General features: G+C 45.0%; 1 protein-coding gene across 1 annotated transcript in view; it reads left to right on the top strand.

The window, feature by feature from the left end:
- LOC138765343 (calcium-activated chloride channel regulator 1-like) overlaps nucleotides 1–9,970 on the top strand; it is a 77,521-nt gene extending 67,551 nt beyond the window's left edge. The window contains exons 16-17 of the mRNA XM_069942385.1: nucleotides 8,536–8,763; nucleotides 9,558–9,970. Of these exons, the coding sequence (XP_069798486.1) occupies nucleotides 8,536–8,763; nucleotides 9,558–9,970 (641 nt within the window). The remainder of the gene's footprint in view (nucleotides 1–8,535; nucleotides 8,764–9,557) is intronic.
- The last annotated feature ends 14,518 nt before the right edge of the window (nucleotides 9,971–24,488 follow it).

The raw sequence follows: 24,488 nt of genomic DNA, 5'->3' as shown, positions 1-24,488 counted from the left end.
GCTCCAATGACCTGAAACCCTGCCTCCTGCACCATCTCGTCAGCCACACATTTGTCTGCGCTATTTTCCTGTTCTGATTGCCCCTCGCTCGTGGCAATGAGAGTAACCTAGAGATTATCACCATGGAGCTCCTGCTCTTCACCCTCTTTCCTCTCTCTCCAAACTGACCTTGCAGGTCCTCTACCCCACTCCAGATTCTGCAACTGCTACCTTGTCCTCTGGCTGTTCACCAACCCCTTTAACAATATTCTGCAACCTCTCAGAGACATCCCTGACCCGAGCACCCAGGAGGTAACACAATATCCTGGAGTCTTTTTTGAGACCACAGAATCTCCTATTTGTTCCCCTGACTATAGAGTCCCCCATGACTATTCCCTCCTAACACACAGAGCCAAGCACAGTGCTACTGGTATGAGTGCTGCCTTGCCCAGCAGTATCCAAAGAGGTCATCTTGTTACTGAGGGGGATGGCCACAGGATGACCCTGCTCTGCCTTCTTCCTCCCCTTAGCTCTCTTGGCGTCCACCACACTACTTACTGGATCCTGCGCTCTGGGTGCAGTCTTATTAAAAGTCTTATCTATGGAGTTTCATCTAGTTCCTTAACACCAGCTCTAGTTACTTCAGTTAGGTGTATGAACTAAGTCATAGTGTCCCACAGTGCAGAAATAGGCCCAGAGACCCAGCTTGTCCATACCCTCCTGTTTAGTCCACATTAGGCCCAATCCCCTCCCATCCTTATCCAAGTGCTTTTCAAAGGAAGCTTAAATACCTGCCTCCACCGCCTTGTCAGGGAGCTCGGTCCAATGCCCACTCCCTCTGAGGGAAGAACTGTCCCCTCATGTTCCTGCCAAATCCCACTCCTCTCACCTCATAGTTATGACCTCTCAGCTTAGAGTCTCCCACTCGAGGAATCAGACAGTCACTATTCACCTGATCTATGACCCTCATGAATTCATACACCTCAATAAGATCCTCCCTCAACTTCCTCTACTCTAAGAAAAGCAGACCCATTGTTTCCAGTTTCTCAAATAATTCAACTTCTCTGATCCCGGCAACCACTCTTGAAACCTCTTCTGTACCCTTTCCAATTTTATAAGATCTTTCCTATAGCTCGGTGGCCAAAATTGCATGCAATATTTCAAGAGTGGCCTCACTAATAGTCTTGTACAACTTCCACAGGAGCTGCCCAGGGAACTAGTATAGACATGAACATATAGTGGAGGAGTTCATATCTCTCCTTACAATCTTGCCAAGTTCAAAGGCAAAGGGATCTGTCTTGTGTGGGAGTGAATGAAGGGAGAACATTGCTCTCTTCTGTGCTCTCCCTCTTCGGTTAGAAACATTTGGAAGTCATCCAATGCACTCCTTCCCTGGACAAAGGTGCAATTGTTGAGGCTACGTCAGGAATACATTCAATGTCCCAAAACAACAGAGAGAAGGGGAATTAAAATAAATTAGATGGTTGAGCCTCCTGCATGATCTCTGAACAACTGCAAGAGGTTATGGGATGAATCAAGGTGCAAGGAAGTTATCTATTTCTGTCCATTCCAACAGATCCACCACGCACATTTTCCAAGGCCAACTAAAAGTTATTGATAATTATTGCAGGCTAAGACTTTTACTGAAAGGTTCTTTGGAACAAAAACTGAAAGGTTCTTTGGAACAAAAAACAAGAAGACCATTCAGCCTCTTGACCTGCTCGGCCAGTGATAACATGCTCCACTCAGTAACCTCATCTGGGGAAAATGTAGTTCACATAGCATCTCAAAACTAAATGAGATCATGCCTATTTTATGTCATTGTAACTATTCACCCTCTTGCTTTTCAATATACATCCACTTCTTCCTTAAAAAAGTATTCAGACTCTGCTTCTGGGGTGGACAATCCAAAGATTTACAACTTGCATCTTTCCTCTTCTCAGTCTTGTGACCGGCCTTTTATCCCTGAATCTGCGCCCTCCAATCCAAGGCCTTCTAGCAGGGAAACAGTCTCAAAGCAGGGGCTCTGCCAAACACTTCCAGATTCATGTTCCTTTCTGCAAGATCTCTCATTTTTCTCCTTCTGGACAACATAGACTCATTCCGCTCTATTTATTTATTTATTTTTTTCCCTGGGACAAACCAGTCTGTTATGGTTGTTCTTTCAAGAAGAATGACTTTACATGGGTTTAACACTTCCCGACTTTATTTTCCTCGAGCTGCTTCAACCAATCTTCCAACAATGATGCTTGCGACTCCTGTCACATACCACCCAACCCAACCACGGGCATTGCACGACACATCTTTTCCCTTTAAAAGAAACACAAACATAATACTATGTCTACATAAAAAAAAGTATCTACATTTTGTGGCCAGTCTATTTCCACTCAGCAGCATTCAATCAGTCTCTGAGAGTGGTATAATAGTCCTTTTTAGTCTATAGGTAAGGCATATTTTGCAGGTTGTGCATTTTGGTCGAGGAAATAAATGGTCTGATTATTATTTGGATGGGGAGAAAATTCAAACCTCAGAAGTACAGAGGGACTTGGGGTCCTCGTGCAGGATAACCTGAGAGTTGACCGCCAGGAGGGATCGCTTAAAAGGGGATTGTGTATAAGAATAAAGAGAGGTTGATGAGACTCTATGGGGCACTAGTGAGTTCTCATTTGGAATAACTGTGTGCAATTTTGGGCCTCATATCTTAGAAAGGATATAGCAAGGTTGCTGAGGGTATAGAGGAGGTTTACCAGAATGATTCCAGGAATGAGAATGATAACCTATGAGGAACACTTAGCGGTTCTTGAACTCGATTCATTAGAATATAGAAGAATGAGAGGGGATCTCATAGAAATATTTTGAATAATGAGTGGATGTAATTAAGATGGTTCCCCTATTGGGTGAATCCAGGACAAGAGGGCACAGTCTTAAAATTAAAAAGGACCGATTTACAACAGAGGTGAGGAGAAATTTCTTTAGCCAGAGGGTCGTGGATTTGTGGAATTTGTGGCCACATCCAGCTGTGGAGGCCCAATCATTGTGGAATATTAAGAGGTAACTGAAAGGTGTCTAATGAGTCAGGGGATCATGGGATATGGGACAAGACCGGAACTTGGAACTAGGTGCAAGAAGAGTTTAGCTCAGGGAGGTTTCACGGAGCAGAGTCGATGGGCCAAATGGCCTGCTTCTGTTCCTTTTTCTTGTCATCTTCTGATCTTGTCTTGGTTCATTCTTGGCTGGTACATCGCCTCTCAAGCTCTACGTTTGCATTTTTCCTCACCAAGATGTCCTTCATGTATCTTCTGGAACATCTCCTTGCGTAACAACTCTGGAATCATAAACCTGTTCCCTTTGAAGACTGTATCTTTCACAACTGACAGTTCATCTCTGCATGCCCAGTAATCCCGAATAACCATTGGATGGTCATTCTTAGCTCCCGGCCATCCTTTCCGTATTTTACCTTTGAGCTCTTTCATTCTTTCTGTCTCTGTTGCTTTCCTGATCTGCTCTGACTATCCTGGGATACTGGAAGTGAGGTGATTATCATGCCAACATAGGCATTAACCTCTTGGTCTCTCTTTTCTTTCTTGTCAACTGCACGAGACAGTGAATTTTTCTGGCGTGTAGATCGTTTTCACATTGGATTTCTGCAGCCTTATCAGCATGCAGCTTTACTCTCATGGGACAGTCTTTTAGTGGTTTGGACATAATTGAGACCAATGGTTTATGATCTGTCTCCACTTCAAAAGCTTATCCATAAATACCTTTCACATGTATAAGTGCTGGCAGGAAGCTCTTCCTCTACCTGTGCATAGTTGGTTTCTGCTCTTGATAAAGCCCTTGATCCACAGGCCACAGGTTGCCACGTGCCCTCATGTTGCTGCTATGGAATTGCTCCAAGGCCATGTCAGGGTGCATCAGCGGAGATCCTAGTGCATCTATCCAGATCAAAAAACTTTAGTACAGGTTCTTCTGTTAGGAATTTTTTTGAGAGCCAGGAAGCCCTCTTCTTTCTCATGCGACCATATCTGCTCATTTTTATGCTCAAGGAGTGATCTAAATAGTGTTGACACAGTCAACAGATTAGGGATGAATTTAGCCAGGTAAGTCACCATCCACAATAAACCTCACCTCCTCTTTGTTTTGGGGCCTCGCAAAATTCTCAGTGGCTGACGTCCTTCTTGGTTCACGCTTCACTCCCTCTTCAGATATCTCCTATGAAGGTCAGTGTCTTTATGCCAAACTCTTGTTTAGTTTCAAATTGACGTTCTGTATTCTATATCCTTAGTCACGTATCATGTTCATTCTTGGTGGACCCACCTCCCCATATAATGATGTCATCCATCATGGCCTCAACTCCAAGTATATTTTCAAAGATCCTGTGCATGGAATATAGGAGTTGGGAGGTGATATTGAGATTGTATAAGACGTTGGTGCGGCCTAATTTGGAGTTCTGTGTGCAGTTCTGGTCACCTAATTAGAGGAAGGATATAAACAGAGTGGAGAGAGTGCAGAAAAGGTTTACCAGAATGTTACCTGGGTTTAAGCATCTAGAGTATAGGGAGAGATTGGACAGATTAGGTCTTTATTCTTTGTAGCGTAGAAGGTTGAGAGGGGATTTGATAGAAGTATTTAAGATTATGAAAGGGATAGACAGAGTGGATGTGGATAGACTATTTCCGTAAAGAGGAGGAAAGATTAAAACAAGAGGACATGAGTTAAGAATTAAGGGGCAGAGGTTTAGAGGTAACATGAGGGGGAACTTCTTTACTCAGAGAGTGGTAGCCGTGTGGAATGAGCTTCCGGGAGAAATAGTGGCGGCGGAGTCAATTGTATTATTTAAGAAAAGGTTGGACAGGTATATGGATGAGAAGAAGATGGAGGGTTATGGGCATTGTGCAGGGAGGTGGGACTAGAAAGGGATGTTTGGTTTGGTGCAGACTAGAAGGGCCTAATGGCCTGTTTCCGTGCTGTAATTGTTATGTTATGGATGGTTTTGTGGTAGACTTCTGGTGTAGACAAGATCCCATATGATAGCTGAAGAAAGTGATATCTTCCTTGTGGAGTATTGAAAATGCATAGACTCGAACTTGCCTCATTGAGCTTCATTTGCCAAAACCCTGATGATGCATCCAATTTGCTAATCCACTTGGCACCTGCAAACCAGGACATGATTTCCTCCTGTGTTGGCAGTTTAAAATGTTATCTCCTGATGGCTTTATTGAGATCTCAGGGGTCCAGACATATACTTTTCTTTTGCATGGTGACCAGTGAGCTGACACATTCTTCAGGTTCTTCAATTTTCTGGATGACTTTCATCTGTCCCACATGTGCTAGTTCTTGTTTAAGTTTGTCACAAAGTGGAAAGGGAGCTTTCCTGCACACATGGACAACAGGAGCCATTGTCTCATCTACGTGGATCTTGTGTGCATCAGGTAAACATCCAAGCCCCTCAATGACATCTGCGTACTCTTCCATGAGTGTTGTGTGCTTATCTTTGGTCTGTGAAGCCACGATGAAAACTCTTTTCCATGCACTCAGACCTAATATTGGCTGTACTCTCCTTCCTACAATCAACAGCTGTGCTTTTAGATGCTGCCCTTTGTGTTTGAAGGTCACCAAACAGCCCCCTTTTACTGGAATGTTCTCTCCAGTGTAGCCTCTATTACTTTTAATTTCACTGGATAAATATTACTCTTTACAGTGAGGATCTTGTAATCGTCCATAGATATCAGTGTCGAGCTTAATTGGAATGAGTGTCTCATTCACTGGAACAATCCATTCTGTTTTGACAACAGCAGTCTGTAGTGAATCCACGAAGAATTCCTCCATTTCTTCGTCCACTGTGCACACCTTTCTCTTGGTATCTCCTGCTTTGCATAATTCTTCATCTTCCCACATTTATATCAGGACTTTCCACAGGCAGGACACATCTTTGGAATATGCCTACCTTAGCATCTGTTGTATTTGCTGTTTGAGCTGACCACTTAGTTGTAGATCTGGGAAACTCTTGGTGCTCCTGCTTATCTATTTTCATTGCATTCACTGTTGTGTCTATCTTGTGCAGCACCTTAACTTGTGCTTCTGTGCTCTCTGCTGCCCTACACATAATCGCAGCCTTTTCGAAAGTCAAATCTTTTTCACACAACAGTCTTTCTCTAAGTCCATTACCTGAGATTCTGCGAACTATTCTGTCTTTACTGAGTGAATTTTTCAAATCTCCAAATTCACAGGACTTTCTCAGTGTGTGAACCTCGGCTAAGTATTGGTCAAAGCTCATACCTTGTTTCTGGTCACAGGAGAAAAACCTGAATCTCTCAAATGTGACATTTTTACTGGGAACAAAATATCGTGTATTTTGGCGAATAAATCGAGCCTTGAAACCCTCAAAAATCACTCAAAAAGTCAGGTGTTGACTTTTACACCAGATAGAAAAATTAGACCTTAAATTCAACTCAAAAAAACTGCTTGACATAGATTTGGTGTATAAGATGATCCTGGAAGAAGCACCTCCCCACCGCCACCATAACACACCCAGACATTTTACGATTGTAGAGCCTGAGGTCACGATTCCTGCCGATACATAGCTGTGGTTGCTGTATCGAGCACACTTGGGCAGCGGGATGACTTCCTTGATGTGGATGGCATCCCACCCGATGTTGAGAATGGAGTCACCGTCATCGACTTTGGCTGTAGCCAATGCTAAAGACTTGAACTCGGCAGCATTTTGGCATCTTCCCGGCCAGAAGCAAAAGCTTATTTTTCTTTTTTTTTTTAACTTGCTTGCTTAATTTACAGATTTGTTACTTGACAATTGGGGTGTTGCAACAAAGTTTGGGTTGTTGCTAGGAGGCCCAGACACCAGTTTCAGGCATGTTCCGTGCAGAAAATTGGGGGATCGACTTACAGGCCTGTTAGATGATAAAACCATGATCATGAGGCAGCAAATAGGGAACTGTCTTATTGAAAGGCTGACTTGTACACCAAAATATATGGCACTCCTCAAATTTTGTCATCAGTGTCCAATGTGAAAGTAGTCTCATCAATTTGAAAACTGTTGCAAATGTCCAAGGCATCTTCACCCATCAAGTGCAGAAACATAGATGCTTTCCTTTTTCCATCAGTCTCTCCCATTCCACCAGCTTCTTTTTCTTTCTTTCTTTGGCTTGGCTTCGCGGACGAAGATTTATGGAGGGGGTAAAAAGTCCACGTCAGCTGCAGGCTCGTTTGTGGCTGACAAGTCCGATGCGGGACAGGCAGACACGGTTGCAGCGGTTGCAGGGGAAAATTGGTTGGTTGGGGTTGGGTGTTGGGTGACAAAAGGCAAAGGAGGAAAAACCCAACACCCAACACCAGCTTCTAAATAAATGTTGAATCACTATTTGAAGTGTTTCCAATTATCGGCTAGATTGCTCGTAAACTGCATCAGTGTGGAAGGACTGAACTTACCCATGCTTACAAACTATTGTTTTCTCTTACTCACTCAGACACTTCGAACACCGTGTTATGCTTGTTCTTTCAAGAAGAATGAGTTTCTGTGGTTTTAACACTTAACTGACTTTATTTTCTTTGAGCTGCTTCAACCGACAATGCCCATGGCTCCTGTCATGGTTTCCGCCCAACCGTGCACATTGCATGCTGGGAAATGAGTTCTTATTCACATGCATAATAACATACAGCCAACCTAGTGAACTTTTGTAGCAAAACTTCAAATGCATCAATATCCTTAAATAAAGAGCTCAGAATGGATGCTGCAGAAAGGTCTTAACAAGGCCCTGAACGTGTCCAGCATGAGTCCTTTACTCTTATATTTCCATCGACCTTCCCACTTGGACGAACATTCCATTTGCCTTCTTAACTAATTTGCTGTTTATTTAATGTGGATTTTCTACAAATTGTTGGATCTCAATTTTTCTTTCTCCTCCGATTACACATTCTCAGGCTCAAGCCCGAATCGTTGGTTCTATATCTTTCTCTTTGCTATTTAAAGGACACTGTTTGACCGGCTGAGTTTCTCCAGCGTTGTGTTTTTACTGCAGCTTTTCGTGTTTTACTTTCTTCCAACACTGCGCATATTCAAATTCTCTGCATCCTCCTTTCAGCTCATTTTCTTACCTCTCTTTATATTGTTCACAAACTTTGGTCACAGTGCCCCTCATCAAAGATTGCCGATAACATTTTTCAATAGTTGAGGGCCCTATACTGATGTCTGAGGCATCCCATTTGTTTTGGGTTTCCAAGATGAAAATGACACATTTAGTTTTGATTCGTACAAAGTGAAGGTAGGAAAGTTTAGGGGAGAGATCAGGGGTAAGTTTTTTTTTACACAGAGAAATGTGGGTGCCTGGAATGTATTGCCATGGGTGGTGTTGGGGGATGAAACATTAGGGGTGTTTAAGACCCAGTCAGATGGATGAAAGAAAAATTGAGGTCTACGCTGTAGGAAGGGTTTCGTTTTTTTAAAATTCCGGTAGGAATATATAGGTCGGCAAAACGTTGAGGGCCAAAGTGCCTTTACTCTGGTGTAGTTTTCTGTTTTATGTTCTACTTTTCATCCAGGAGGTATTCAAAATCTTCCAGAAAAGCTTCTATTCAAGGAGGAAGATCTTGTGGTTCAATTAGGAGGATTCAGCAGGGTGAAATCAGGAGGAGTAATTTTGTTTCCCTCAGAAACACACTCTGATCACTTCCCACCGTGTAAAATCACAGACCTTCAAGCCACAGCATCCGAGAATAAAGTAGAGCTGGAATGGACAGCACCAGGCGGAGACTACGATCAAGGAAAAGGTAAGAATATCAAAGTTCAAAGTTCAGACTTATTGTCAGAGTACATACACAACATCACATACAATCTTGAGATTCTTTTTCCTTCAGTATTTCTATTTGTCAGTAGTTCCAAAAAAAATGTACTCAAGAAAATATATGAATACAAAAGTGGTCAGTGCAACACCTTTAGAGCACCAGCAATCAGGATTGCTGCATGGTGTATAAGGAGTTTGTACGTTCTCCCTGTGTCTCCAAGGACTCTGTTTTCGTCCCACCGTTAAAAACATACCAGGGTGAAGGTCAATTGAGTGTAAATTGGGTGAGCTGAAATGGCTTGTTACTGTGATATATGTCCAAATAAAGAAAAATGAACAAAAAAACCAAACAGTGCAATATAGAAAATAAATATTCAATAATAAATAATGTGAAAATTAAGAGTCCTTTCATGAGTCCCTGATTGAGTTTGTTGTTGAGGAGTCGAATGGTGGAGGGGGAGCAGTTGTTCCTGGTACAAGGTTATTGTAAAGTGTACCAAGGTACAGTGAGAAAGTTTGTTTTGCAAGCAGTCCAGCTCGTCAATCCGTACAAGGTGCAGCAGTACAAACACTGTGCAGTGACAAGTTCAAAGTTACTGAGATGGAACTCAGTTAGAACACATCAGTATAGTTAGAACAGAGCTTTGTTGCATTAGAGCAGTGGGGACTTTATTGTACTGGAGTCAAATAGACCATATTATTGTGGCCAGTTTGGATAATATTCTGCAGATGCCTTTTAAACATACATTGTTTTTCAAAGTCCCTTATTTCTCTTTTTAGCATCTCGCTATGAAGTGAGGATGAGTGAAAATCTACCACAGCTCCTCGATCATTTCTCCAGTGCTACGCTGGTTGACGTGGTCAGTTTGAAGCCGCAGCCGTTCGGCTCCAGAGAAGCAGTTACAATTGCTCTGGAAAATACAGGCCTGCGAAAGGGGAGAACCCTCTACTTTGCTGTCCACACCCATGATGAAAATCATCTCATTTCTGAAATATCGAACATTGCCAAGGCTTCCGGCTTTGGATTGCCCATTGAGCATTCCATTGATATCAACATATCAGTGATAGTTTCAGTGGTGGCCATTGTTGTTTTTATCATATGCTTCATTACCCTAATCACCAATTGTGTTCTGAACCATGTGCACCGAAAGAGAATTTTTGCAGATGAAGATTCGTGGACAGAGAGGAAATGAACAGGCAGTGCCGATTAAAGAGGCTTAATACCCTAATTAAAATCAAATTAATCAGCCGTGATGAAGGTCCTCAGGGATTTTTCACTCTGCTGCAACCACTGTGAGACACATGAATACTCCAGAATAATAGTGTAAGAAGTACTTAAATACCTTTCAGGGTTTCAACGACTCTACACCGGAAAGGTCTGCCAGTGATTTGATGATTTTCTTGTGGAAGGTACGAGAAGGAAATAAATGACTAGTTATCCACCATGAATTGACTATGTTCCAAATTGCCTTATCTTTTGTTCAACATATCACTTGCCTTGTGTGTACAAGAAGGAAACCACTGTTAATTAATTTTGATGTAACTTCTGTTGCTATGTCTAATTAAAATGTTATTCAATTACAGCCATATTTTCTTTCGATGACTGACAGCATTAACATGGAACATTTCGGCATAGTGCAGACCCTTCAGCCCACAATGTTGCGTCGACCGATATAAACCCACTCCACGATCAATCCAACCCTTCCCTCCTTCATGGTCCACAATGCCCTATTTTTCTTACATCTATGTGCCCGTCTGCAATACAGAAGGTCACTTCACTGCTCGGACAGGAACTACATTGAAGGTCACTTCTCCCGTGAATATCAGATCCGTCTTCCAACACCATGTTCCTGAAGTCACATGACTCAATACCTGAGCTGGCCCTTTGCCCCAGCGGTATAAAAAGGGGTACAAGATTCCCGCACCTGACAGCAATTTGCAGGCAGCAACTGGAGGATCATTTGTAAGCTGGGGGCTCAGATTTGGAGTGCACCTGGGTGAATCGTCATGTACATCCATAGGATAGCGAAATGACTTCTTTAATCTGTGTGCAGTGCCTGTACACCAGGAGTCTTGTGCAATTTCCACCCTGGGTAGTTCCAAATACCTTCTGTAGCTACCTGTGGCTCAGGTAACCTGCATGCCAGCAAGCTCGGTTTGTGTGCAAGCATGCGGTCTCGTATTTGTTTCCCATTTGAAAATGAATTCCATGTTTTCACTACAAACTCCTACCCAGGTTTATCGTCGTTTTACACAATGAATCTGTTACTTGTACTCTCATCACAACACTCTCTCATAGCCAGCAGATATACTTTAAAAACATTTTTTTGGACTCTTTACAGATTCAAAAATCAATACAATCTTTATCAGCATTTCATAGAGAATGTACAGTCTGTGTTTTGTTCCCCACCCCTTGACCCCAAACATATAACCATACAAGTAAATACAAGTGGGGTTCAGAGCCACCACTTAGTGAGTTGCAATCAGATAAAAAGTTTGAGAGACATATGGGAGAGTTGAAATCAAGTTGCTGTTAATTGTTAAAGCTGTGTAAGATTGTTAGAATGAAGAGGTTATATCAATGTATTTTGTATCTGTCTTGGGTAAACTGGTACCTCTCACTTTGTTCGTTTTAGATTGGTCACAGTGTTTGAGCTACCGAAAGAAAATAGACACACACGCCGAGAGCAGTTCAGATTATACAAATGTTTATTACTAATTCAAAAGCTGATTTCACACTACAATATGCAAGCCCTTCCCAACTATACTTATCAACGCTTGGACTGGTCCCAACTGCCGAAGCGAGGCGACGACTGCACACTTGTAGTAGGTTGTCAGGGCGCCGGTAGCAGCTTCACCTCCCCTGACCGGGACGTTGGCTGGACTCTCTTCTTGCTGAGAGATGTGGCCACCTCTCGGAGAGTCTCAAACTTCAGCAGCGGGACCATGCCTTATATTACCCAAAAACTGCTTACCCAAGCACCTATTCCCAGCACAGCAAGAAAGAGAAGCGAGCTAGCATGCTAGGCTATTAACAAATAACATAATTTTCAGCTTATCATTTTGAATATAATGGTTTATTCTACATCAAGGCTAGGCCTCTGACAGTCTGTGATCAAAACAAGCAGGAAGATTAAATGTTCTCGGTACACAGATGTCCTTTCTTTAGATAACAGCATCTCTGGCCCCTCGATGGAATTTTGCTTATGTCTGTTGATTCTAAAAACAATTAGGTTCTCAGCCTTGCAGAACCCAAAGCTGCAAGTTTTAAAAAAAAGGTTCTCAGCTCTTGTAGAGCTCGTTGAAAGAATCAAAGACTTGTTGATCCAAACTAAGGCTTTTATTAGCAAAAGACAGGAGCTCTTAACAGGTGGCCGACCAGTCCGGAATGATCCGACCTGGCTAGGGACACAACCCTTTAAGGCCCAGACAATAGGTGTGGCTTAGCTCTCAGCCAATCGCTGTAAGCACAGTCTAGATACTGTAACTATATACACTATGTACATTGGTGATAGATCTGTACTATCACATTCACCCCTTCTTGGAGAACTGACCCTGGGAAAAAAAACAAAAAAACGAGGGAGAGAATGAAAGGAAGGGGTAGGTTAAAGACTGTAGCAGTCAGGGGGTCAGACCATCCGGCGTGACCACCGTGGTGCCGGGTTTGGGGTCGCTGGAGTGGTGTCGCCAGCGGGCTCGTCGGGTGCGACCGCTCCTTCGCTCAATTCCCCAATCGTGTTATCGGCAGGGTGGCCCGGGTTGTTGGGGTGCTGTTGGTCCTTCTGTTGCGGCATGGGGCCTGGGGAATAACGAGTTGGGGAAGGTTGGGTTGCGGGGTTTGCTGGGTCTACTGCGTCCTGAGCTAGGCCCCGCACTGAAACAGTGTCCTCCCGCCTGTCTGAGAACTCAACGTAGGCGTAATGTGGGTTCGCGTGGAGTAGAGTCACTCGGTCGACCAAGGGGTCGTTCTTCGAGTGCTGGATGTGGCGTCGCAAAAGGACGGGGCCAGGGACGGTGAGCCATGCCGGTACAGTGGTTCCTGATTTGGATTTCCTCGGGAAAAGGAACATCCTTTCGTGGGGGGTGGCATTTGTTGCGGTACATAGGAGGGAGCGGATGGAGTGTAAGGCACTAGTGAGAACCTCCTGCCAGTGAGAGGTGGGGAGACCTTTAGACCGGAGAGCCAGTGTAACCGCTCTCCATATGGTGGCATTCTCCCTCTCGACCTGGCTGTTACCGTGTGGGTTATAGCTCGTGGTCCTGCTTGAAGCGATACCTCACTCCAGAAGGTACTGTTGCAGCTCTGCGCTCATGAATGGGGAACCCCATCACTGTGGATGGAATTGGGGTACCCGAAGATGGCGAAAATACTGTGAAGTGCCTGTATCACTGAGGTGGCAGTGGTGTCTGGGCAGGGCACAGCAAATGGGAAGCGGGAGTACTCGTCGATGGCCGTAAGGATGTAGTTATTACGGTTGGTCGACGGTTGGGGCCCCTTAAAGTCTACGCTAAGACACTCGAAGGGGCGGGTGGGTTTGATAACGTGGGAGTTATCTGGACGGAAAAAGTGGGGCTTGCATTCAACACACACCGAACAGGCTCGGGTCATGGAACGGATCTCCTCGACTGTGTAGGGTAGGTTGCGCGCCTTCACAAAGTGGGCAAAGCTAGTGACCCCTGGATGACAGAGCGCCTCATGGAGTTTCTGTAGTCTGTCCATCTGTATGCTGGCGCACGTCCTCCTGGAGAGCGCGTCAGGCGGGTCATTGAGCTTACCAGGCCGGTACAGGATGTCATAGTTAAAGGTGGAGAGTTCGATTCTCCATCTGGCGATTTTGTCGTTTTTTTATCTTACCTCGCTGGGTGTTGCTGAACATGAAGGAGACCGCGCGTTGATCAGTCAACAGTGTAAAGCGCCTCCCAGCGAGGTAATGTCTCCAACGAAGCACCGCTTCAACTATGGCCTGGGCCTCCTTCTTGATCGAGGAGTGTCTACTCTCTGGACTTTGGAGGGTTCTGGAGAAGAAGGCTACAGGCCGACCGGCCTGGTTCAAGGTGGCTGCCAGGGCGAAGTCGGATGCATCGCTCTCGACTTGAAACAGGACAGATTCATCGATCGCGTGCAGCGTCGCAGCAGCGATGTCGGATTTGATTCGATCGAAAGTCGCTCTGGCTTCGGTCGAGAGGGGAAAGGAGGTGGTCTTGATAAGAGGACGCGCCTTGTCGGCGTAGTGTGGAACCCATTGGGCGTAATACGAGAAAAGGCCCAGGCAGCGTTTGAGCGCTTTCTGGGTATGGGGGGGGGGGGGGGGGGGGTAAGTCCATTAGGGGACGCATGCGGTCAGGATCTGGCATGACTATCTTGTTCTCCACCACGCAACCTAGAATAGTGAGTCGTGTGGTCTGGAAGACACACTTGTCCAAATTGTAAGTCAGGTTCAGCCGACGGGCAGTTTGAAAAATTTCTCTAGGTTGGCGTCGTGGTCCTGCGTGTCGTGGCCGCAGATGGTGATATTGTCCAGATATGGGAAGGTAGCGGTTAGCCCGTTGTGGTCCACCATCCGGTCCATTTCCTGCTGGAAGACCACGACACCATTCGTGACCCCGAATGGTACCCTGAGAAATTTATATAGCCGCCCATTCGCTTCAAAGGCCGTGAATGGTCGGTCCTCACAGCGGATCGGGAGCTGGTGGTAGGCCGAACATAGGTCAATGGTGGAGAATATGCGGTATTGGGCGATTTGGTTCACCACACCCGTGATGCATGGCAGGGGGTACGCATCCAGGAGCGTGAAGCGGTTAATGGTCTGGCTATAGTCGACCACCATTCGTAGTTTTTCCCCGTTCTTGACAACCACCACCTGGGCTTTCCAGGGGCTTGAACTGGGTTCGATGATGCCCTCATCCAGCAATCTACGCACCTCACTCCTAATGAATTGCATGTTTTCGTAACTATATTGCCGACCTTTGGTGGCCACAGGCTTCCAGCCAGGGGTGAGGTTTGCGAAGAGTGCTGGCAGGGCAATCCGGAGTGTGGAAAGGCCGCAGGATTGGCCCCGGGGCACGGGGGCGGGTTGCTCGGGTGCTTCGGGGGTGGGGTGATAGCAGACCGAGAGGGGGGCGTGGGGTCCCCCAAAGTGTAGGGACACCGTTCGGAACTGACACTGAAAGTCTAATCCCAGCAACACTGGGGCGCACAATTAGGAAAGGACAAATAATTTGAAGTGGGTGACCGTTACGCCCTGTATTTCCAGCGTGGCAATGTAATACCCCTTTATCCCAGTCGAGTGCGACCTCATCGCTAATGAGATCCTCTGGGTAGTGGGGATAATGTTGTCCCCAACGGAGGGCCATATCTGGCTGGATAAACCTGTCAGTTGACCCAGAGTCAAATAAGCAATTGGTGTAGTGTCCATGCACTTTAATCAGTTCCATTGCTCTGGTGAGGGGATGAGAGCATTGCTGGTTTAGTGTTATTGAAGCAGTTGACAGGGGAGTTTCTCGTGATGACGTCACGCAACGGGATGACGTAGTCAACGCTGGAAGAGCAGGTTGGAGGAACTCCCGGAAGTGCTGTTGTGGCGTCATCGGCGGATGAAAGGTAAGTAGTGGAGTTTGTAGTTGCTCGCGGTTGGCGGTGGGTAGGTCGTCGGTCGCGGCGGTCGGGCCCCGGCGGTCGTCAATGATGGACGCTAGGGTGAGTACCTGGTTGGCCACGGGGGTGGCTGTGGTGGCGGCAGCAGCAGCGGTTGCCAAAGTCGGGACCGAGGCCGGGTCGAGTGTTCTGCACGGGGGCGAGAGCGGGACAACACCATGGTTGCGAGGGTGGGCTGCCCCTTCTGGGTTCAGCGTTTCCGTGATGTCAGGCGTTGCTGTGCAGGGGAGCCCTCGCTCTCATTGGACGAGAGCTCTGGGGAAGAAGAGTTTGAATGGGATAGTGGCGATTGGATTTCACACGAGGCACTGTGTTTGCCGGCGGCCATTTTAGACCTACAGACTGCAGCAAAGTGGCCGTTTTTAAGGCACTTCTGGCACCTGACTTTTCTTGCTGGGCACTGGGACCTGCTGTGCTTGTCCCTCCTGCAGAAATAACATTTTGGGTTCGCACGGGGCAGTGTAGCAGCAGCCGACAGGCCGTCAGCATCTCGGGGGGTGGTAGGGTAGAAGGGCACTCTACTCACATCAGAACGAGGGGTCCAGTCCCTAGAGAACTCGGTGGACTTTAAGGCTGCATCCTCCATTGTGATTGCAATCCGGGCCACGTCCTCTAGTTTTTCTACCCCTTGCTCGAGCAAGCGCAGCCTCACTTCGTTCGATCGAAGCCCAGCCACATAGGCATCCCAGACGAGATCATTTGTGATCTCGGCAGCAGTTTTGTCCACACAGTTACAGTCCTTGCCCAACGCCTTTAATACTTGTAAATATGCCCTGCTGGACTCGCCGGGCTGTTGCTTCCTCGACGCAAGCACGAGCCGGGCATGAACTCTGTTCACCGGTTGATCATACAGTTCTTTCAGTACCTTTATGGCTGCGGTGTAAGTGGTCTCATCCTGGATGTTCTCGTAGACTCTCAAGGACACCACAGACGGCAATGCTGTTAGACGCCAGTTATCCTCCTCCACCTCAATGAATCTCAGGAAGTTTTCAAAGTTCAGCAGCCAGAAGTTAAAGGCTTTGAAGGCTGTAGCTGACTGTGGGTCGATATCAAGTTTTCTGGCCGAGTTAAATGCTCCATCCCTTTCAAAAAAAAATCTTTTTGCTAATAAAATTGTAGAGCTCGTCGAAAGAATCAAAGACTTGTTGATCCAAACCAAGGCTTTTATTAGCAAAAGACAGGAGCTCTTCACTGGTGGCTGACCAGTCTGGAATGATCCAACCTGGCTAGGGACACAACCCTTTAAGGCCCAGACAGTAGGCGTGGCTAAGCTCTCAGCCGATCGCTGTAAGCACAGTCTAGATACAGTAACTATATACACTATGTACATTGGTGATAGATCTGTACTATCACAGCTCTGCAGAACCAAGAGTTGGAAATTAAGGTTAAAAAATAGGTTAGAATCTTCCATTACATTCCACCGCTTGGTCACAGGCTGTCAGACACGAGACTTGACAAGCATTTGAGAACAAAAAGAGCGTAAAAGAGAAATCAAAACTACAATAATCACAAAAACAAGCAATAAGGCGAGCAACCGACGGAGAATATGGTGGCCCAACCCCCCCGAATGTACCAGCTAACCATGAAAAAGGATTCCAACCAAGGCTCACATTATCCTTGTTGGCCACAATACCCAGACGCTGGAGCTCAAGAACAGACTTCGAGACATGCTGAATAATAACAGAAATATTAGTGGTTACATTAGGAACATACGAGCAACATTCAAAACCAACAACGGCACACGAGCCACCCTGTTTTGCTAACAGGAAATCCAAGGCCATACGATTCTGTAAAGCCACTGTCCTAACAGCAGAGAGTTCATCATTAAGGTCACTAAGGCCCTGATATCAGTAGACAATGCTCCTAATCCCAACAATTCCTCAGGGGTTAAAAATACATTATCCCCTCCTTGTTCCCAGACGCGCAGGAGCCAGGCTGCCAGAGTTTCTCCTGCCTTTTGCCTAAATCGATCTCCAATGGCAGCCAGCTCTTTTACAGAGAAGTCACGTATCAGTGACTGCTTCTGACCCCTGCTCCCACTTTGGCCCACAGGGACCTCCATCCAGTCTCGGGCAGGAGGTCGAGGCCATCCCGTAGAGGGAGTAGGCCATAGAGCATCAGCAGGGGTTTGGGTATTTTCCCCTGGATCCACTTAGGAGACTGGGGTATCTATCCCTTCAATCTCTACCCTTACATCATCCCCCCTTCTGTCTGTTTGGGAAGTCTGCTGCCTTATGGGGCGGGCGTGAACAGCAGGTGGAGAGGGTAGCATGTTAGACACATGCTGAAGATTATCTGCATTATTACCATTGTCATTCCAGATATTCCCATCCCAATCCTCAATTACATCAGGATCGTCACCGTTCCTTATCATGGCACGAATACGATATGGATCGGGTTCTACTCCTTGCCTTTCCTTATCTGCACAGAGCTGCTGCCAGAGTTTAATATTATGGCAGATCGTTTGGACATGCTTATCTTCCCATTCTTTGGCTCCGTCCTGACTGGTGCAAACAATCTCGTTCATCATGGAACAGCGTTGTCGCGTGGCTTCTAGCTCCTCCTCTAATTGCTTTCTCTTGCTCTGAGATTCTACTTCTCTTTGAACTGATTCTGCTTCACGCTGAACGGAGTGGCGTAAGGCTGTGGCCAGCAACCAAAAACCATCCGTCAGCGTCCCCTTTTTATCAGGAAATTTTCTTTCTCGAAGGAGAGTGGCAACCCGCTCTCCCAGAAGCGCACTTGATGGATCTAACTTCTCATCCCAACTAATGGGTGGTCCCAACAAAGACAGGGTATTGGCCAACATGCCAAACCCATCGTCTTTGGAAGTCCATCCTGGAATCAAGAACGGCTCAGGGCTCACCTCTTTCTTTCGGCGAAACATCTTGAAACCAACCCTGCTCGCAGCGCTAATTGTCTTGGGTAAACTTGTACCTCTCACTTTGTTCGTTTTAGATTGGTCACAGTGTTTGAACTACCGAAAGAAAATAGACACACACACCATGAGCAGTTCAGATTATACAAATGTTTATTACAAATTCAAAAGCTGATTTCACACTACAATATGCAAGCCCTTCCCAACTATACTTATCAACGCATGAACTGGTCCCAACTGCCGAAGCGAGGCAACGACTGCACACTTGTAGTAGGTTGTCAGGGCGCCGGTAGCAGCTTCACCTCCCCCGACCGGGATGTTGGCTGGACTCTAGAAGTTCTTCTTCTTGCTGAGAGATGTTGCCACCTCTTTCTCCAACTTCAGCAGCAGGACCATGCCTTATATTACCCAAAAACTGCTTACCCAAGCACCTATTCCCAGCACAGCAAGAAAGATAAGCGAGCAAGCTAGCATGCTAGGTTAATTAACGAATAACATAATTTTCAGCTTATCATTTTTAATACAATGGTTTATTCTACATCAAGGCTAGGCTCTGACAGTCTGTGACCAAAACAAGCAGGAAGATTAAATGTTCTCGGTACACAGATGTCCTTTCTTCAGATAACAGCATCTCTGGCCCCTCGATGGAATTTTGCTTATGTCTGCTGAGTCTAAAAACAATTAGGTTCTCAGCCTTGCAGAACCCAAAGCTGCAAGTTTTAAAAAAAAGGTTCTCAGCTCTGCAGAACCAAGAGCTGGAAATTAAGAAAAAACAGGTTAAAAAAATAGGTTAGAATCTTCCATTACAGTATCCTCTAAATTATGTTATCAGTTAAATGCAAACTTGCAGATTCTGTTAAAATGTAAATTTAGATGTACAGCACGATAACAGGCCCTTTTAGCCTTTAAGCCCACGGCACCCAATTACACCGTCCAGTATGTTTTTGAACGGTGTGATATTTAATTATCCAAAAGGCATAGCATGTCCAGACAGAAGATGAGATACCATTCCTTAGGTTCATGTTGGATTTAATTGAGCAGTGAAGAACCTCATGGATATTTAAGTTAGAATGGGAGTGGGCTGGAGAATTAAACTCACAGGAAAGTGGAAGCTCTGGGTTCCCTCTGTGGATTGAATACAGATGTTTTGAAAAACAGTCACTCAATTTGTATTTGGATTCTACATTGGGGAGGAGGCCACATTGTGAGCTTTGGGTACAATGTTCTAGTTTTGGAAGAAGTGAATCACTGTTTTACCTGAAGGGAGTGTTTGGGTCCCTGCCTGGTGAGAAGTGGAAGAGCAGGTGCATGGGAGAGTGCGACGAGGAGGCAAGAGGCTTCTGTGGAAGGTTTCAGAGAAGGATGAATGATCTCTGGATAATGAAGGGACTGGTTTGCTTTGATTATTTGATAATGTTCAGGCAGAAGATTATGAACATGAAAGCTCCAACATACACGGCATCCCCTACCTTCCATTATCATCGTCATCTAGAACTCCAGGTGCCTTGGAAAGCAGCCAACATATTAAAATACACATCCCACTCCAGCACTCCCTCCTATCAAGAAGATTCATGAGTAGGAGATCAAGCTTCACCTGATCCAGGGATAGTTTCTTTCCTGATGCGATGAGATGCAGCTTCTTTCCCCTTTCTTTCATGAAGCCAAGGAAAGTGTATGTTTTTTTATTCTGAACTGGAATCAGGTTTATTGCCATGAATGTGTCCTGAAATGTGTTGTTTTGCAGCAGCAAGAACAAGGTGCAAAATGACTATAGATGAGAATTCCGTAAATATGAGATTAACAAAAAAGAGGAAAAGCGCCATAAAGTCCATATATTAAAAATACAAGCCAATCTTTTCTTAATTCCTTTTTTAGCATCTAATGATGAAATAAGAATGAGTGACAAACTGCTGCAACTACGAGATGATTTCACCAATGCTCCATTAATTAATAGGGAGTCTATGATCCGGCAACCTTATGACTCCAGGGAAACAGAGACCATTCATTTTGAGCATCCAAACTTGCAAAATGGGGCATCGATCTACTTTGCTCGACGTGCATATGACAAAATCAAGCAGTCTTCTGAACTGTCAAACAAAATCAAGATATCCTCCTTTGTGCTTTTGGCTCAGGACTATTGGTACACGTGGTTGAAACCGAATGTTTGGTTACAAATAGTGATTGCAGTTGTTGGGAGTTTCATTGTTTTGTTGATTATTTGGATCACGGGTCATAAAATGAAAAAGAAAGTTTCACAGCAGGAATTAATGAACAGCTTATAATTAAAATGGACACATTTCAAGCATTTAATTGGGCTGCAGTTTTTACAGAATGGGTTGGAAAGTGAGGTTTAAAGATAAAATTCCAATATTTGCAGCATTTTCCAGCATTTACATATCCCTTCTCCCCGGATTGCAACTGAGCAAATTCCTGTGCTAATTTACACCGTGGCTATTTGCTTATCATCTGAGCTTTTAACTGACTTGAACTGGTTACACACTAGGACATTCCTGCATTTGAACAAATTCAGATCTTTTAACAGGAATTGACTGTGTAAAGTTTACTCATTTTGTTGTGCTCTTTGTTTTGCAAATAAAAATATTTCCCGCAGTGAGAGCATCGTTTCCTTTGTGTGGAAGAAATTTTAGGAAGGTAGGATTGACACTGTCACGAACATAATAAGCAGACAGACCATTTAATGCAGCACCTATCCTGTGGAAGGATCTCTCTGCACAGAGCTTTGACATAGAATATAGAACAGTACAGTCCCTTCGGCCCACAATGTTCTGCTGACCTTTAGACCCTGCCTCCCATATAACCCTCCACTTTAAATTCCTCCAAATGCTTGTCTAGTCGTCTCTTGAATTTGAATGTAGATTTACGGAACAGACTCAATGGGCCTAGTGGCCTGCTTCTGTTTCTTTATCTTGTGAATCTTACTAATGTACCTGCCTTCACCACTGACCCTGGTCATGCATTCCACGCACCAACCACTCTCTGGATAAAAAAAAACCTTCCTCCATTATCTCCCTTGAAATTCCCACCCATTACCTTAAAACCATGCCCTCTTGTATTGAGCAGTGGTGCCCTGGGAAGGAGGTGCAGCCTGTCCACTCTATCTATTCCTCTTGGTATCTTGTATACCTCTATCATGTCTCCTCTCATCCTCCTTCTCTCCAAAGAGTAAAGCCCCAGCTCCCTTAATCTCTGCTCATAATGCATTCCCTCTAAACCAGGTATCATCCTGGTGAATCTCCTCTGCACCCTTTCCAATATTTCCATGTCTTTCCAAGAATGATGTGACCAGAACTGGACACAGTTCTCCAAGTGTGGTCAACCCAGAGTTTTGTGGAGCTGCATCATTACCTTAAACTCGGTTGCTCGATTTATGAATTCTAACATTCCACAAGCTTTCGCAACTACCCTGTCTACCTGTGAGGCAAATTTCAGGGAACTGTGTGTGGTGATATGTAATTACACCACTAGGTCACCAGGGGTCATCCCGGTGACCTTGTCTATAAAGCAGTCCAGAGCTACAGTCTAGCCTTCCAGGTTTGTCTGCAGAGAGACAAGACCTCTTAGTGTATATATTAGTTTATTAAAGCTGTCTTCTACTCGGTTATTGACAGTACTGTGGTGATATGTAATTACACCACTAGGTCACCACGGGTCATCCTGGTGACCTTGTCTATAAAGCAGTCCAGAGCTGCAGTCTAGCCTTCCAGGTTTGTCTTGCAGAGAGACAAGACCTCTTAGTGTATATATTAGTTTATTAAAGCTGTCTTCTACTCGGTTATTGACAGTACTGTGGTGATATGTAATTACACCACTAGGTCACCACGGGTCATCCCGGTGACCTTGTCTATAAAGCAGACCAGAACTACAGTCTAGCTTTCCAGGTTTGTCTGCAGAGAGACAAGACCTCTTAGTGTTTATATTAGTTTATTAAAGCTGTCTTCTACTCGGTTATTGTCAGTACTGTGGTGATATGTAATTACACCACTAGGTCACCACGGGTCATCCCGGTGACCTTGTCTATAAAGCAGACCAGAACTACAGTCTAGCCTTCCAGGTTTGTCTGCAGAGAGACAAGACCTCTTAGTGTTTATATTAGTTTATTAAAGCTGTCTTCTACTCGGTTATTGTCAGTACTGTGGTGATATGTAATTACACCACTAGGTCACCACGGGTCATCCTGGTGACCTTGTCTATAAAGCAGTCCAGAGCTGCAGTCTAGCCTTCCAGGTTTGTCTTGCAGAGAGACAAGACCTCTTAGTGTATATATTAGTTTATTAAAGCTGTCTTCTACTCGGTTATTGACAGTACTGTGGTGATATGTAATTACACCACTAGGTCACCACGGGTCATCCCGGTGACCTTGTCTATAAAGCAGACCAGAACTACAGTTTAGCTTTCCAGGTTTGTCTGCAGAAAGACAAGACCTCTTAGTGTTTATATTAGTTTATTAAAGCTGTCTTCTACTCGGTTATTGTCAGTACTGTGGTGATATGTAATTACACCACTAGGTCACCACGGGTCATCCCGGTGACCTTGTCTATAAAGCAGACCAGAACTACAGTCTAGCCTTCCAGGTTTGTCTTGCAGAGAGACAAGACCTCTTAGTGTACATATTAGTTTATTAAAGCTGTCTGATACTCGCACTGCTGGTGTGGTTATTGTCAGTACACTTTGGACATGGACACCCCACCCCCCTCCTCCTCCCCCCCCCCCCCACCTCCCGATCCCTCTACTCTTCCACACTATCGAGAATCTTACCATTTACTTTGTCCTCTGCCTTGGAGTTTGTTCTTCAATGTGCACAATAACATATTTGGCAAATGGCCTATTTTAATACATCACCTGTTTAGAGAAACATATTATTTAGAAGCAAAGTTGCAGCCTTAACCCAAAAGGGTGTAACAAGAGAATCCAACGAGGATCACCTTGATGAATGGTCCCAACCCGAAATGTTGACTGACCAGATCTCTCCAGAGATGCTGTCTGACCCATTTAGTCCCTCCAGCCCTTTTTTGTTCACTCAAGATTCCAGCATCTGCCGTTTATGTGTTTCTTTAAAGGATCATTTTTTGGCCCTCATTTACTCTCTATTTTAAATGAACGAGAACTGGGAAATAGCTGGGAGGGACCTGCTGCAATATTTTGACTTCAAGATTCAAAATTCCTTGATTGTCATGGAATTTACTGGTGTACTTTTACACAAAGTTTGCTTTAGTGGGCCATAAGGCAGATAGATTCACCATCAGCAGAAATTGTCGGGTGCATCTTGCAGTCAGAGGCAGAGAAGCAATAGAGAGTCCCCTCGGAGCACTGAGTGTGCATGGATAAGCCTCCACAGCCACACAGACCATCATCCAAACCATCGGGAACCCGAGCGCCAGATCCAAACCTCAGACACAATCGGGAGGCCTTCAGCGCCCTTGGCACCCTCTCACATCCCGGGTTCCGTACCTGGAACCCCCTTCAGTCAGTCTCCAGCAGTCCGTAGCCTGGTGTGAGTCCTGTGATCACAGAAAAACCCTGCATTTGGAGTTGAATGTGGGAAAATGTGAAAGTCCTTGTACTTCAGTAGGGGCAACAAAAAAGCAAATTATTCCCTAAATGGAGAAAAACTCCAAAGAAGGAAAGTACTGGAGTTCTAAATGTCTCCTGTATGAAGCAAGAAGAAACTTTAGCAGGCAAAGCAGGCACTGGGTGGCGAGGATCTCTATACAACTGCTCTCATTGAAAGGGTAGTACTGGGGAAAATGGTGGGCCAAAAGAGGGCTATGTCCCTGGTTCTAATGAAATGCATCACAGGGGACTGAAAGAAATAGTGGAACTTACACCAGACACGTTTGTGGTCAATTATCGCAGAGTCTCTGGACTCTGGGAGGATTCCGGCAGATTGGAAGACAGCAAATGTAACACCATGCTTAAAAACTGAGGACGTAAGGCACATAATTATGGGTCAGTTCATTTAACATCGATACTTGGGAAAATGCTTGAAACTATCATTAAAGTGAAAATAGTGAAACATCTGGATAGACGTTGTTCCATCATATAGACATAGCACATGGATTTAGGAAGAGCAAGTCATGCTTTACAAATTTACAGGAACTTTTTTTTGAGAATCTAATGAGCAAAGAAGATAGTGGGGAACAAGTGGATGCTATCAATT

The sequence above is a fragment of the Narcine bancroftii genome, chromosome 5 (assembly GCF_036971445.1).
Source record: "Narcine bancroftii isolate sNarBan1 chromosome 5, sNarBan1.hap1, whole genome shotgun sequence".
Taxonomy (NCBI): domain Eukaryota; kingdom Metazoa; phylum Chordata; class Chondrichthyes; order Torpediniformes; family Narcinidae; genus Narcine; species Narcine bancroftii.
This window is presented reverse-complemented; position numbering and strand designations above follow the sequence as displayed.